Raw genomic sequence first — 16,632 nt, forward strand, 5'->3', positions numbered from 1 at the left:
AAGCTTAGAGAGATTCAGTGATGAGTACTAACTGACCTTACTATCCCTCCTTTCCTTCTCCATTTTAGTAGAGGAACCCCTGGGTTTTACAGGGGCACACAGCTGTCCAGCTAGAGACCACATTTCCCAGCCTAACTTGTGGCTAGAAAAGGACCATGGGACTGAGTTCTAGCCAATGGGCTATAAGAGGAAGTGATCCGTGCCTCTTTCAGCCATGCCCATGAAAGGAGCTGCTCACCTTCTCAGTTCTCTTCTTTACCATTGCCTGGAATGTGTGGTGGGGGTGAGCCAGTTTCTCAACCATGTGGGTGAGGGTGACACCTGGGCTAGATAACGGGGTATTTGAAGGAGATTGAGTCCCTGAATGACCTTGTGGGATAATCTCCCCCACTACCCAAGCTCCCTATTGGCTCCTAATTTTCCAAATGAGAGAGATGAACCTTCTATCTTATTTAAGCCACTATTATTTTGACCTGTTTTGGAGCAGCCAAACCAGCATACCAATATGAAACAAATAGTATTTTGTAAAACTGGAACTGGAACCTAGGTATTTCTGACATGAAACCATGCATTATTTTATGCATTAAACACCAGAACCTATTATAAAACTTTGAAATACTAGCTTTATAATAATCTCAATTCTCGGGGCAACCGGTTGGCTCAGTTGGTTAGAGCACGGTGCACTTAACAACAAGGTTGCTGGTTCGATCCCCACATGGGCCACTGTGAGCTGCGCCCTCCACAACTAGATTGAAACAACTGCTTGACTTGGAGCTGATGGGTCCTGGAAAAACACACTTACATAAACAAAAAAGTTTAAAAAAAAATAATAATAATAATAATTTCAATTCTCAAACCAATAACAAGAAAATCTTTGTAAGCTTATATAGACTCAAGAATTGAGTGAGGTAAGGATCAATGAGAATCTGAAGTTTACCTATTTTTTACCTATTTTCAAAAGCAGAACAGTAGAAATTATAAAAGGATTTTGTTATTGTGCAAGCAATAGCTCTAATCCTGAGCTGTTGGCCTCAATAGATGATCAGCTTCCAAAGCCTCAGGTAAGGCCAGTTCTAACCACCAGGCATGACTGCGGGCAACTCAAGATGGCCACTCCTGAAAAACAGGTCTCCCAGAATGTGGCTGAGTCAACAGCTAGGAAAACCAGGAAAAGTGGATAGGGAACTCTATAATAGATGGAAGGGGTGAGTACCACATAAATCTATCAGTCAATAGTATCATAACCAAAAGTGTGACCATCAGGAGGCATCACATGCCTCCGGAGGTGATGCAGCAGTGCCAGCTATGAAGTGTCCTTGACAAAAAGCAAATTAAATCTGAATGGAGTTGAGCCTCTAGATATCACTACAAGTTTACAGGAAAGATAGGGACCAGAGAACCATGTCAAGTAACACACAAAGTTACAATCAGCCAAATCTAGAATGGGAGAAATTCTTCAGGACAAATGGCTCATTTTCTTCAACAAATACATTGCATTAAAAAACAAATAAATGGAGAGGGAACAGTTGGAGAATCCAGTAACTTCAGGAACACATCAACCAAATGCAATGTGTGGACTATGTTTAGATCGTAATTCAGACAAAGCAACAGTAAAATGGCATTTGTGAGACACCTGGGGGAAAACTAAATACAGAATGAATGTTAGATAAGAAAGAAATACGGCTAACTTTTGAGTGCAATAATAGTATAGTACTTACATCTTTTTAAAAGGCTTTATCTGTTAGAGATAACACACTAAGGTTTTTACAGATATTTAGAAGTTATAAAATATTTAGAAATTGCTTTTAAGATAGGTTTGGGGGCATAAAGTGTGAGGCTGGATATGTAAAGAATAGTCGATGCTGATAACTGCTGAAGCTGGGTAATAGCAACATGAGATTCACTAAACTATTCTCTTTCCTTTTATATTTATTTTAAAATGTCTGTAACAAAAAGTTTTTATTAAAAAGAAAGACGATGTGGTGCAAAATGGTGGATAATTAACATACCAACCAACCAACAATGCTGTTCAGTGATTAGGAGATGACGCCTCAGTGCCTTTGAAGACGGAAATAAAGCTCTCCCTGCGGCCCAGTGGCCCAGCCACCACCATGTGCTCCTCCGACCAAGGCTGCCGGTGCAGGGTCTGTTGCCTGGCGCCTGTCCACACCCCCCAGCCTCCTCCAGCCGACCTGCTATGTCCCTGCACCCCACTTCTGTGCCATCCTCCTGGCTGCTCAGCTCCTGTCACCCGACCCCTCAACTGACTGGGATCTCCCTGACACTCAGCCTTGCTGTGAAGGATCCTGTGAACGCCACTGCTAACAGCCACGTCTTTGCAGACACCAGGAATGGGGTACACCACGTCTTACATAGCATGTTGTCTGGGATCTGACAAATGCTGCTTCCCAAATCACTGCTTAATGTACAAAAACTTCACAACAGTCTTCAAATGGTTGATAGTTTGTTCCTTACTGTGTTCTACTCTCTTGTGAGGTTTGGAGATCTCTCTTCTATGGGCTATTTTACTGCTCAGTGACATATGATAAATAAGACCAACAGCTAATAAACTTCATGTTTTTTGGCTTAGCAAACAACAACAAAAGTCATGGGGTAGATAAGAAGTCTGCCAATGACATGTCCCAGCAGTCTGAAGTTATTCCCTTATTATTACATTACTTTTTCTATTTTCTTCTTTTTTTTCTCCTATATCCTCATAATTTTCATTGTTTCTCTAATCTCTCCATGTTTATTTCTCTGTCTACCCTGCTGGTGCCATGAAAATGGTGACTCAGCTCTCCAACTTCAAGGAGCATAACTGACCCACCTACAGCCCAGCTGCAGTGCTCTGAAATCTGCTGCTGCATTTGCACCATGACCACCCCTTGCATGGGCTGCTCATGGCCCATGGCTGAGGGTGGCATCAATACCAAGACAGGCTTGTTCCTGGAGGTCATGGGCCTCCTCTGATGGTCAAAAATGGATCAAGTATTTTCTCATCAAACTGCACTGCAGTCGAAGATGTTTCCTTCCTTCCTTCTTTCCTTCACCTTGGGTCAGACCTACACTACCATCTGATAGCTCTCCCACTCTCTCCCGGGCTCCTTTCCCATTTTTCTCCTCATAGTCATTGCCCCTAATAAATCTCTTCCATGGATAATCCCATCAGGCGACTCAGACTAAAACAATGCTTTTCCCAGAGAAAAGCTTAAGTTTATGATTTCAGCAGACTGGTACTCACAAATCTATTCTCTAGCTGTATCTGTTCTCTTTATCGCCCAAGCCTGAATCTCCACCCACCAAATGGAAATTTGTTTGGCTGTGCCACTGCCCCTTGTGGCAACAACTGCTGGTTGCTCCCCAATATCTGTTCTCTCTTCTCTCTCATGGTAATAGAACCTCAACCTTTTAACTGGGTGCACACTCAGAATAAAGACTACATTTACCAGAATCCCTTGTAGGTAAGTGACTAGCTAGCTAGCATGTGATTAAGTCTAGCCAATGGGGTAGCAATAGGTCATATCCTTACAGGGAAATGATATGTTTCTCCTTCCTGCTGGCTCCACGTGGATGTGGTGGTGAACTCAGTTAGATCAGGAGAACGTGCAGCATTCTAGGTAGACAAAGCAGTGAGATGGAAAGAGTCTGGGCCCCCGATCAACTTTGTGGAGCAGAACCCCCATACTAGCTTGGACTGTCATGTGAGCAACAAGAAACTTTTCATGGGATGTAAAGTACAGCATAGGGAATATAGTTGATGGTATAATAACTATGTATGATGTCAGATGGGTAGTAGACTTGGTGGGGTTATCACTTTGTGAGGGGTGTAAATTTATAATCTGTATGTTGTTTTGTACACCTGAAACTAATTTAAAAAGTAAATAAAATGAAAAATAAATAAAAATAAATAAACTTTTGTTTCTTGTTTAAGTCACTGTTATTTTAGATCTCTGTCACAGCAGCTGACCCTACAGCCCTACAGCTTAAGATAAGCCAAGTATAACTCATCACCTCCCATCTTCCCTGGTAAACCATGTCTTGGTGATCTTTCTCAAAAACTCCACACTTCTATGCTTTCAAACTTAATGTCTAGGTGGCCTCCCCCCCACCCTACCCCACTCAAATCTGACTTTACTTTGTTCTTTTTGTTTAATTCAGGTTTATTGAGGATTAATTTACATACATTAAAAGTCACCCTTTTAAGGTATATAGTTTGGTAAGTCTTGACAAGTGAATACAGTTGTGTAACCACCAGCACATAGATTTCTGTCCCCATAAAAGTACCCTTGTGTCGCTTTGAAAGCCTTCCCCCACCCCCAGCCCATGGAAACAATTGCTGTTTTCTGTCCCTGTAGTTTTTCTTTTTCTAGAATGTGATAAAATGGACACATACAGTACGTACTCTGTATGATTACAGTGACTTCCTTTATTGAACACAATGCTTTTGAGATTCATCCCTGTTGTTGTAAGAATCAGTACTTTGTTCCTTTTTGTTACTAGGTAGTATTCCATTGTGTGGCGTTACCACAATCTGTTTACCCGTTCACCAGTTAATAGACTTTTGGTTGTTTTTGCTATTACGAATAAAGCTGTTATGAACATTTGCACAGGTCTCTGCGTGAATACATTTTCATTTCAGTAGATACTTAGAAGTAGACTTGCTGGGTCAAATTATTAGTTCTGTCTCAAATTCTCTTATTCATTCACAGTGCTCTCCATCCTCATCTCCAATTTCACCTCACCTCCCCCAGTGCTAGATCTTCATCAGCATCACCATAAAATGTCCTTTCATATTACTGCAATTAGAGAGCTAAAAAAACCCAGTCATATAAAAAAATGACAGGTGTATTAATCTGTTCCACAGGCTAAACTCCAGAGGGAAGCATAAAAGTTTCCACGTCACTCAGCTCACAGTTACACGCTCTTTTGCCTCGTCTCTCCTGCTGAGGAACCTACCCCACCTCTCCGTGGTCTCTACCAAACCACTGGCTGCTTGGCCTCGAAGCTCCCCATAATCTCCCCATTGTTTATGAGTTGATCTTGTTTTCCACTCTTCCCCTCTCCTCTAAGTCTGAGCTCTGTCACAGAGCAAGCCACAGAGGCCTCATCTGGGCATGAGCTCCTTCTGTGCCTGACATTCATGCTCTTCACCCTTAACGTGGCATCTTCCAGGCCCTGGTAAAGTTCCATCTCTATTTCCACATGAATCTCCTATCATTTTGGAGCGCACACATACTCCTTCCTGCAGTTTTCTCCAACTGTTCTAAGATAAATGTTGTCTTTCTCCAAGGACTATGTCAGTTGCAAGGTTGAGGGTACACTCTCTACTCTGTGTGTATTTCTCCTCAGTGCTCTGCACATAGCAAACAACAGTTCAAAGCATTTATCCATGGGTAGAAGTATGGATATGAGCATTCTGCCATCACCTATGTACAGGGTTTACAGATGCGGTGTAGGGGAAGTCCAAACAGTCCAGGTAGAACATGAACCATACCATTCTTCCACTTTTCAAATGAAAGCTCTTTCCTTGCTCAATTAAGCCAGAAAATGGTGGAAGGTTCAACAAGTAAGACTTCAGGGTATATACTCATCCTATCCTATGACATGTTTTCCAGCTTCCTTGAAGTATACCTGTGGAATGCCAGTAATTTGCTTGATTCAGTGTGGGAGGAAAGGAAATTCAAAATGAGTCTGCTGAAATTATAGCTGCTAAATATAAATGACAGGAAAGAAACACCTAAAATATGTTGCCCATGGAGGCAGAACGGGGTTGGGGGTTGTGAACTCCTTAGCAGATATCAATGAGGTCTACTCAAAAACCATTTATTTTAAATTCCAAGCACATGTCACTTAGAAAACACTCAAGGTTAGCAAATAAATTGCTCATTTTGGATGCTAGTTCAGAGAAAGGCTCTGATCTACAGCCTTCCTCAGCAAATGTAACAAAACGTAGTTTGATTGGCTGGGGACAGGAAGGTGGACATGTGGCCACCTCCATCTTCAGAAACAGTGTAGCATGAGAAGCAAGCAGAACAGTGTGCCGATCTATCCCTCTACATAATGCACTACATGGAATGAGCCCACTAACACCGGGAGTTTACACCAAAGGCCTCAGCTCAACATACACTGTAACCCCACACACTGATCATCGCAGGTGTCTTTGGGAAGGGCAACACCAAAAGCATTGTCTGGCTCCTCTATGAATCTGTGGCCTAGATACCCCTACAAGACTGATGTGTGCCGTGTTGGCACTTTAAGACTCACCAATGAGGAAAAAAATCAGGTCAGGATTATAAACAAACTGGATTATATTTATAATCTTCAGTCAAAAACTATCAAAACTCTGAGGGCATTTGATCATGGTTTTGGAAATCACCAATGGTACAGGAATGGTGAGAGCACAAACTTATTCCCTAAATTCAGAACACTGAAATAAAAAACTAGGACATACAATTGTTTTTTCATTCTTTTTTTCTTTTTCGAATGAGTTTATTGGAGTCAAACTGATGACATATGCTGGGGAGCAAGATGTCAAATGTTCCTAGGACATACAATTCTTAAGGTGTAAATATAAGACAAACATAAAAATAACCAATTCAAACATATAAAACTCATTATTTCTAAGCTATGAGGCAAACTGAATGAAGGCTTCAAAAAGTGGGAGAAGTTCCTAGATCAATAACATGTGATTTAGGGAAAGAGTGGCATGGAGTCCAGCGAGACATTGAAGCAGAAGGCAGAGGGGAGAGTTGAAAATGTTCAGCTCTCCAAAGTGGTTAAGGGCTTGTTTTGAATCTCTTTTTATAGTAAATTATGTTATGGTTAAGCTTCCTCCTTTTGGATACCAGAGTTTCTTTTTAAACAGGATAACAATTTTAAAATAAACTACTTCTAAAAACTCTCTGAATGTTGTTTTAAGACCAAAATACAATTAACTTATGGAAAAGGTTGTACCTGGTAGCATTTGAGTGGTCCCAAAGAGTTACAAAAACAATTTCCCAGAGGCATTGGAGAATTAGGTTGTAAGGCTAGAAATAGCAAAACATCTGGGAGAGTCTGATTCTGACTATAGCACGACTTCCTGGCTCTGCTCAGTTGTGTGACCTTGGGCAAGTCACTACATGGGTCGATACTTCCATCTCAACCTCTGTGAAACGAGGGAGGAGCTGGATCAGAAGGTAGCTTCCAGGTCCCTATCATTCCTAACGCTCTGTGGTTTAATTTGGTATCTTCAGAAAAGAACACATGAAATTACGTTCCTTTATTAATCTTCTATCACAGTTCTTGGAAAGATGTCATTGATACCTGATTTTAAATACACTTCTTGAGAGTGTTTCAGAAGTTCATTACCTCCCTGACCATCGCTCCCATGGTCCAACTGTACAATTTCACACCTAAATTCTGTGAGGGCACAAACCATGCTCCATTTAACTTTGTAACCTTGGAGCCTGCATATAATAAGGGCTCAAGGAATACTGAAGTGATTGCATTTATTTAGAGCCAAAAATAATGAAAAATGCAGTGGGGATTTGTTTTGGACTAAACTGTGTCCCTTCAAAGTTCTTACGTTAACGTCTTAACCCTCAGTACCTCAGAATATGACTGTATTTGGAGACAGGGTTTTTACAGAGGTAACTTAAAGACCCTATTAATTTTTAAGTCAAAAATTAATTTTAAGTTAAATTTAATCTAAATTAAGTTAAAACAAGGTCATTAAAGTGGGCCTTAATCCAACAGGGTTAGTATCCTTATAAGAAAAGAGGACATTAGGACACAGACATGCACAGAAGGAAGACAGTATAAAGACACAGGGAGAAGGTGGCCATTTACAAGCGAAGGAGAGAGGCCGCAGAAGAACTAACCTTACAGACACCTTGATCTTGAATTCCCACCCTCCAGAATTGTGAGAAAATAAATTTGTATTGTTTAAGCCCCGCAGGCTGTGGTAGTTGTTATAGCAGCCCTCGAAAACTAACACAGGCCTAAAGCCTATCCTCCATATGACAACAATTTTAACAAGAACATATATCTGTATGACCTGTGCATGTGCTCAAGAGCACGTGTGTGTATGAACATACACTTACTGTGTTTCCCCGAAAATAAGACCTAGCCGGACCATCAGCTCTAATGCGTCTTTCAGAGCAAAAATTAATATAAGACCCGGTATTATATTATATTATATTATATTATATTATATTATATTATATTATATTATATTATATTAATTATACCGGTCTTATGTTATAGTAAAATAAGACCAGGTCATATTAATTTTTGCTCCAAAAGACGCATTAGAGCTGATGGTCTGGCGTGGTCTTATTTTCAGGGAAACACAGTAGCGGCACACTGCCAAGTAGACAATCTGCTAGATTTTTTCCTTGGCAGGCGGTTGTGGCATGATTTAGATGGTGTGTTACTCTGTGGAAGGCAGGCCCACCTCCACCTGGCACCAACCTGTGCACTAAAATTGGACTTACAAGAAAAAATAAAATAAAAAGGAAACCACCAGGTCAGACACCAGCACCTGCTCTGCTAGAGGAAGGTACAGCTTTTGGTTCTGAAGCTCCAACCTTCCGCCTGACGAAATCCAGCAGCCTTTCCCAAGGCTTCTCCATGGGGCCTAGATCCAGACCTTCCCATCCTTGGACTCCTCCCTCCGTCCCTCCTTCATCGAGAGAGACACTGCCAGGCCCCACAATGGCTGCTCCTTGCACACTGCCTCCAGCTCTCACCCAGAATCCTCGAGCCACACTTCTGTACAGCTACAAAGCAGCGAGAATTCAGTCATAATGGCAATCCGAATTTCAGTTTTTAAACTCCAATACTGCATGTTTCAGTAGGAACTCTGCAACATGGCCACCTGTATTTACTGCCTTGGAATTTTATAAAAATTTATCTACACTGAGCCTCTGACAGCCAGCGGCAAGTAGTCACAGCGTGACAGGTATCAGTCCAGAGATGAGCCTGGGGACAGCACGGAGAGCCAGAGAGTCACAGGGCACACACACCCAGCCCCCGTGGAGAGGAGGGCTTGGGGGAGACTGAGTTATCTCACAGCCCATTCACTGGTTACAGAGGAGGTGAAGCAGCATCACACACTTCCATCTAAGTCGCTGAGAAAAGTCCATGATGCTCAAGACGCTTAAGAAATACCAGGTAATTACATTGGAAATGACTGCTTAAACTACGACTCCCATGTCAACAGAACTTGAAGATTTCTAAGCTGGTCAAAAGAAAGGACATATTTTTATTTGGATTTAATATCACAGATCTTGAGGGGAATGGGCTCTGGAGCCAGACTGGTCTCAAAACCTGGCTCTCTCCATTCGCTAGCAGCATGGCTTTGCGCAAGTAACTCAAGCACCCTGGGCTCAGTTTCTCCATCTATAAAATGAAGGGTAAGACTAATACTTCCCCCATAGGGCTGTTATAAAGCTAAAATGCTTCATTACCGGAAAGCACTTAAAACAGTACTGTAACGCCCACAGAAAGTGTCAGTACATGTTAGCTACCAACATAATGAAAGATACTTTTCCCTAGGAATCACCACAAGAGCCCTGATATGAAGTGACATACCTTAACTTTGGAGTTCTCTATCAGATGCTGAGCCATGGATTTTATTAAAACATCGAAGAAAAACCATGAATACTGAAAGAAAGAAAACACAAAGGACCCCAGTAAGAAAAACAACCCACTAGAAGGTGAGATATTTACTCTCTTAGGCTGGCAATGTTACCGACATAAAACAAGTGTGACCCCAAAACATGGCTGAACTTCTTGGCAAATGATCAGACCAGAGGTGCCTGGCAGACGTTCTCCTGCTTCACGTGTCCATTGGGAAACTGGGTGCCTACACTTAGCATGGCACAATGCAGCGAGAGGCACTGCCAGATCAGACATGTGGCCCTTCTCTTGGCTGAGTTTCGTCTCAGACACTTGCCTGTACAACCTCTAACACACGGTCCTCCAGTGATTTGAATACAATGACTTATTACTCCTTAAGAGCCCATGAAACTCTGAGTAGAGTGATACTTTGCAGCTTTGATGGGAGTACAAGTAGCAAAGTTGGTACTGAAGAACTAATGTTACCCTTTAGGAGCTGGTGATTGTCTCAAAAAGCACACAAGAAGGGGTGAACTGATCAAGCTGAGGAACTGGAGTTTTCTTTAGTTAATTTTAATCCCGCAGAGTCACACTGGCCCCCTGACATACCTTAAGTAGTTTGTTGCTGGTGAGGAAGTCGGCGGAAGGCTTGAGAATGGTGGTCATGGATTTGGTCAGTTCTTCATGCACTGTCTTGTATTCAGAAGCAATATACGGCTCAGCCTTATAAGCATACTTTGAAGAAAAGGGAAAGATACTTTAATGTACTGGTTCTCCATGATGCGATGAAAGCTGGAGAGACTCCAAAGGATGGAGATCAGGGACCGAGGCACAATTGTATGGGTGGGAGAGGAAGGTGGAAATGGAAGGTGAGAAGGGTGGTTGTCATGTGAGAGAAGAGGGAGCCCAGGATGTCTTCAGGGGACCCATAAAAATACGTGTGTCCCCTGACTCAGGTCAGTGACCTCCAGCCCATAGCTCCACCTCCGAAGGACTTCCCAAAATGTGTCACACGATGCTGTGTAACTGACACCTGAACAATCCGAACTTTACTTTTTAAACTAACACCTAACTATCATTCACAGAGGTGTTGAAGACTATACAGAATGTGTGTAACTTTTTAGAACAGAAACGGATACTATGTTTACTGAACACTGTACATCAACGGAGAATTCGTTGGTATTTATCCCAACGACACTTCTTGCTATCCCACAGAATCATCCACCTGGATGGGGGCCAGAGCTAACCTTCCTATCTTGGGAGGAGCAGTTTTCCTGGAAATTTTAGATGGGAAAAGAAAAATGAAGACAATAAGCTATACCAAGGCCTAGCTAAGAGTGACTTAAAACTCTTCTTTAAACCTCCACATCATTTGGGTCACATTATCTGTAAAACCCATTAAAAGAAGAAATGCAGTTGACAAAATAAAATTGAGTACATAAAGGAAGGGCTGCCCTTCTTTGGGCTTGTTCAGGCATAAGCACTGGCTATGTGGTACAGAAGAGACAGCGGAGGTGTTCAGTTTCATCCCAAGATACATCCCCTAGTAAGTAGATTATTATTATTATTATTATTTTTTAAATAGGTTCTTAGAAGGAAAATTGGAGAGCCACAGATTTAAATGATTGGGGCAGTTTATTTTACATACCTTAACATATGACCTCAAGTGGCTCTCCAATCCTTCCTCATGGCACTGGGCAACCACATGAATAATGACCCTGTACACCACAGGAATGAATAAAGCAATGAACAGTAATGTGAGAATGGACACACTTCATTATCATCACAGTCGTAGGCGAACAAGGAGGACGCTATTGGCACCACAGGAAACAAGGAATTAGATGGGGCCCCCACATATGGGATCAGAAGAAACCGCTCACATATCATGTGTAACACATACTAGCGTCCCAGCTAGGTACAACTGTGCTCCAGCTGTGGACAGACTGGACGGGAAGAGCATCCACCTTCCCACCTCGCTCACCGTGTCACATTGACAGCGACGTCCTCGTGAGTTGCTCTGGGGAGGACGCGGAACAGCTGGTTGAGGATGGTGGGTAAGAACGCGATCATCACGTGGCCTTCCATTGCGTGCAGACTCTGCAAACGGCGGGGGGGGAGGGGCAGAGTCCGAGTTAGGCTTTGCAAAGTAAACCCACCCCCCGCAATGTCTGCTCAGTTTCAAATAAGGATGGAAGAAGTCCACATAAAACAAATGGGAGGCAGCGGCAGGCAGGGTAAGGAACACAGATGTCCGCGTCCTCATCCCCAGCACCTGTGAACAGGTAACACGGCAGCAGAATTAAGGCTGCTGACCAGCTGGCCTTTACATAGCGGGGGCTCTCCCGGATTTATCCAGGTGGGCCTGATGTAATCACAAGGGTCCTCAAAAGTAGAAGAGGGAGGCAAAAGAGGAGGGTTGGGGAGACAGGCCTAAGGAAGAATGATCAGAGAAGCATCTCTGTTGGCTTTGAGATGGAGAAAGTGGCCACGAGCCAAAGAATGAGGGAGCCTTTAGAAGCTGTAAAGGACAGGAAAACAGATTCACCCTTAGAGTTTCCAGAAAGGCACTCTGCCCTACTAACACCACCTTGATTTTACCCAGTGAGACTCATGTCAGACTCCTGACCTACAGATGTACAAAACCGCCCTTTGGGCCAAGCACACCCAGGAGAACTGTGGGACCTGGGGAGTCAATGGGGAGACAGGCACTTTGGTGGACACGAAGGAGCAGGATGTCTGGGAGCCACTGGCTGTGAAGCTGCAGACACACAGGACAGCAGTGGAGAGGGCAGTCCTGCTGCTGAGGACTGATGACATCATCTCGGGCAATGACCAGGGCACCGGCCAGGAGCGAGTGGTGGGCAGGCGGCCTCAGCTCAGCGCCAGCAGCCCCTCCGCGCCCCCACCCCGGCAGACTGCCTGGACCCTGTGGGTGTCTGTGTGTGGAAGGGACCAGGTGGAGAGACAGCCCCACGCCCTTTCTGTCCCAGCTCAGTTTGCAAAAGGCACTAACATGTAATTCTTCTCTATTGTAAGCTTTCCATTTAGTTTGCTTCTAATGATTAAATCTGAGTCATTTGGGGGAAAAACAAACAAACCACCAAGTTTGTGGTAATTTCTTACAGCAGCAATAGGGATCTAACAGAAGGGCTCTTCTTCAAGTCACGTGGCTCTCTATGAGGTCGCTGACAGGGGACTTAGCACAGCAGTAATTTCAGAATACCTGTTTTATTTTCCTTGCTTATATCAAACAGCCTTCTATTCCTTTCTCACATTTCTTATTTTCATCCCTATGCCTAGAATACCCTTTTTGCTACTCTCCTTTTTAAAAATGTTCCCCTAGAGTCATGTTCTGGATGAAAGTCCCCTAGGCGAATTCTCCTTGCTCTCAGTGTGCAATTACCCAGGAGCTTCCCTAAGCCCTGCACAAAGCTGGGGTTGGTTGCATCTATTATTATTATTATTATTATTATTATTATTATTATTATTTTTAACCCACCTAGCATGCATTCGCCAAGCTTACGTTATCTCCTACAATGACCTAGAAGTTCCTTCGTGGTGAAACTAAAGTCACTGCTTCTTATGTGCCTATTACTGTGCTTTGTGCCCAGTGAGCACTCAGCACAGAGAGCCTGTGTAAGGGAGTGGTTTCCTGTGTGGGGAACAATGTGTTTGAGGTCTGGCCTGAGGATAGTAGATGTGGAACTAGGACGAAGGCAGGAGAAGCATGAGGAAGGGAGTCCCCTTCTTGCCACTGTGTAAAACCATATAGAAGCTAATGAAGTGAGAGCATCTAGCTAAGAGCATCCTATAATGCATCCAAGGAGTAAGAACAACACTCACCACCAAACAGAAAACCCAACTGACTCTACGCTCATTTAAAAGGGGTTATAAGAAAGCCACCCAATACCTTAAGGTATTTTACAAGTTCATTCCCTAAGGCTTGGGCTCCGGATTCGGTTTTCTGACAGTACTGGAAAAAATTATGTAAATGCTGATCCTGGGGGAAGAAAAGAAGAGAAAATGAAAACTTATTAGCATATCTGCTGTAGAAATAGGAGTATTCACTTCTTGCAGCATGCATGTTTTATTTAGACCGTGAAACTGAGCATATAAAAATGTGAAGATCAAAGAGATAAAAATAAAAATAAATTGAAAAGATTTCAAAGCTCCTCCAACAAAAGGAGAAAACTGTTGGGAAATGTTATTTGTACTATTCATTTATTTCAGTACATATAAGCACCTCATATGTACTTCCTATCTTCAAAAGAGGACTTACAGAGTAAAAATATATCTACATAACATATCAATTAGGATTTTGTTTTGTCAAAAAATTCACATCAACTCATTGATAGAGCAAACACTGCTAATTTTAATGGAATAGCATGTACCTGAGTATACACCGTGGAAACCAGATGAGTTGAAACTTTCAGCAGTGGCTTGCTTCCATCTACCCATTTAATTTCTGGACCACAATGCTGAAAAATACGGAGGGAAAAGATATCCCAACAGATGAGTGATCTTGGCTTCAAACACCATCCTGAATGAGGGTGCTGATGAGGTGTCGAAGAGCCAGGCAGCTTGGGTGACTGGAGAGTCACGCCTGGCTCACAGCAGGACCACAACCAACAGCAACTTCTCTCCACTTTCTTCCCCCGTGTCAAACGACCTTCTGACTAGATGTTCTAAGCTACCTTTTCTGTTTAGTTGCAGCTGTAAGGATTACTGTCTATTTAAGAGGGAAAGAATCCTATTTCATAAATGACTTCACCAAACTTGAGGTCAGGATCCTGAAAGTGAGAGCAGAAGGTGGCAGATAAAGCAGGTAGGACAGCGAGTACTCCTGGCCCCGGCAGAGGGTCAAGCATCCGTGTGTGCTTGATTTCACTTCCGAAACCTCCATTGCTCTCATGTTCGGACTAGGAATTATAACTGAATGTTATATGACGTACCCTTATTTTGGAATATTTTAACGACTGGTCCCTAACATGGCCCCAAATTTGGCACTATTTAACTGCCAAGAAACATGAAAAGCCATTCAAAATGAAACAGATCTTATCTGAGTATGTCATAAAACTGAAGCCTGTAAAATCTAAGATGGCTCAAAAGAAGGCAAAACCAACAAACCAGTTGGAGAAATCTGAGACAATTCAGGCTTTAATGAATCAGAAAGGTATCAGAATGGGCTACTATGTGGGTGAGAGATTTGCTTACCAGACTTACATGAAGCTGGAAGACAATTCCTAATCATTTGCATGACCCTAAGTACACATCTTTATTTGGGGATAGTTTGCCAAGATTTTCAATCTCATTCAGCATCTCTCCAAGTCTCCATTTCCCTGCAGAGGCACTACTACTTTAGGGCTTATACTTTCAAATGCCCAAATTGTAAATCTAGATTGTGATACTATTAATAGCACTACCATCCAATTGCCTAAGTTTACTTGAAAATGAATAACTAAAACTAAAATGTTGGGAATGGCAAAGACCCTGCATGCTTTTCTTGTGTTACTGTTTAGGTTGATCTCTAATGTTTTCTGAAGAGGTTGGGATAAGCCAATCTTAAAATCTCATACCCTGCCCATCCCAAGCTCCTGGTAGCCAAGGTAGCCAGATGGGAGATTAGCTGAAACAGGAATGTGCTGTTCATTAATCACCACCCTTCCATCTTTCAGGAGAGGAAGCCAGGAATATCCAACTGTTGAAACAAAGAACAAAAAAATTCACTGTACATCAATGAGAACTTATGAAAGAAAGCCAATGTTACTAAATTGCCTGATCCTTAAAAACTGTCAATATCAATCGGGCTAAGAAATCGAAAAGGCCCTGAATAGAATATGTGCAGAACACAGCCTATAATGTACCTGGAGAGCTTTGGGTTTAGAATTCTAAAATTATCTTTTATAAAAATGTACATAAATAAGCCAGGCATGCTACCTTCACAAACTTCATCTAAAAACTCCTTCACAAAAGGATGCAAATTATCAAAATAAAATTTAGGAACCTAATGTGCAAGTTACAAATAATCTAAGGAATGATAACATTTCAAACCTTGTGTTTCAACAACATCTTTCTTCTTTGTGCTTCCTTTACTTGAATTATCGCAGCTGACATGGAAGAATGTGAACAACAAGTGGTGCTTTTCATGTAGCTGGGTGGGCAATTCTATTTTAATCTGCAAGGAAGACAAAATAATAACCTTTCTAATATTCCAAAACAACAAAATCTCTTGGTGAAAGCAGCCACACAACATATCACCCAATGCATAAACGTGCATTTGGTCTCCAAACTGAGAGTAACATTTGCAGTCAAAGAAACCTCAGATGGTACATTGTGCTAAAGAAGAAATGGATCCTTCATACACTGCTATGCTATTATGGTCTGAATGTTATCCCCTCCCCACCGCCCCAATTCACATGCTGACATTGTAACCCGAAAAGGTGGTGATACCGTGTCTCCCCCAAAATAAGACCTAGCTGGACAATCAGGTCTAATACATCTTTTGGAGCAAAAATTAATATAAGACCCGGTCTTATTTGACTATAAGACCCGGTCTTATATAATATAAGATCAGGTATAATATAATATCAGATAAGATAAATAAGATAAGATAAGACTGGGTCTTATATTAATTTTTGCTCCAAAAGACACAATAGAGCTGATGGTCCTGCTAGGTCTTATTTTGGGGAAACACGATAGTATGTGTAGGTGGGAGGTGATTAGGTTGGGAGGGTGGAGCCCTCATGAATGGGACGTCTGCTCCTATAAAAGAGGCCCCGGAGAGCTCCCTAGCCCTTTCCACCAGGTGAGGATACCACTGAGAATCTGCGGCCTAAGAAGAGGGCTGTCCCCTGACCATGCAGCCACCCTGATCCCAGACGTCCAGCCTCCAGAACTGGGAGTCATGCATATCTGCTGTGTGTAAGCCACCCAGTCTGTGCTATTTTGTTATAGCAGCCTGAACAGATTAAGACATTCACTGACAAAAAATAGGAGAGCTGATACTTCAACTCTAGAAGGAATTGGAAA

The 16,632-nt window shown here is 42.4% G+C and overlaps 1 protein-coding gene across 34 annotated transcripts in view; it reads right to left on the minus strand.

The window, feature by feature from the left end:
• The window catches only part of DOCK9 (dedicator of cytokinesis 9), a 256,028-nt gene that overhangs the window by 63,665 nt on the left and 175,731 nt on the right, over positions 1 to 16,632 (minus strand). For all 34 annotated transcript variants that reach the window (XM_074329465.1, XM_074329468.1, XM_074329454.1 and 31 more), the window contains exons 20-27: positions 15,655 to 15,778; positions 15,180 to 15,301; positions 13,995 to 14,081; positions 13,514 to 13,603; positions 11,585 to 11,700; positions 11,252 to 11,321; positions 10,213 to 10,338; positions 9,577 to 9,648 (exon numbers count right to left, since the gene is read on the minus strand). In XM_074329465.1, the coding sequence (XP_074185566.1) occupies positions 9,577 to 9,648; positions 10,213 to 10,338; positions 11,252 to 11,321; positions 11,585 to 11,700; positions 13,514 to 13,603; positions 13,995 to 14,081; positions 15,180 to 15,301; positions 15,655 to 15,778 (807 nt within the window). The remainder of the gene's footprint in view (positions 1 to 9,576; positions 9,649 to 10,212; positions 10,339 to 11,251; positions 11,322 to 11,584; positions 11,701 to 13,513; positions 13,604 to 13,994; positions 14,082 to 15,179; positions 15,302 to 15,654; positions 15,779 to 16,632) is intronic.

Source organism: Rhinolophus sinicus, linkage group LG04 (assembly GCF_036562045.2).
Source record: "Rhinolophus sinicus isolate RSC01 linkage group LG04, ASM3656204v1, whole genome shotgun sequence".
NCBI classification, from domain to species: domain Eukaryota; kingdom Metazoa; phylum Chordata; class Mammalia; order Chiroptera; family Rhinolophidae; genus Rhinolophus; species Rhinolophus sinicus.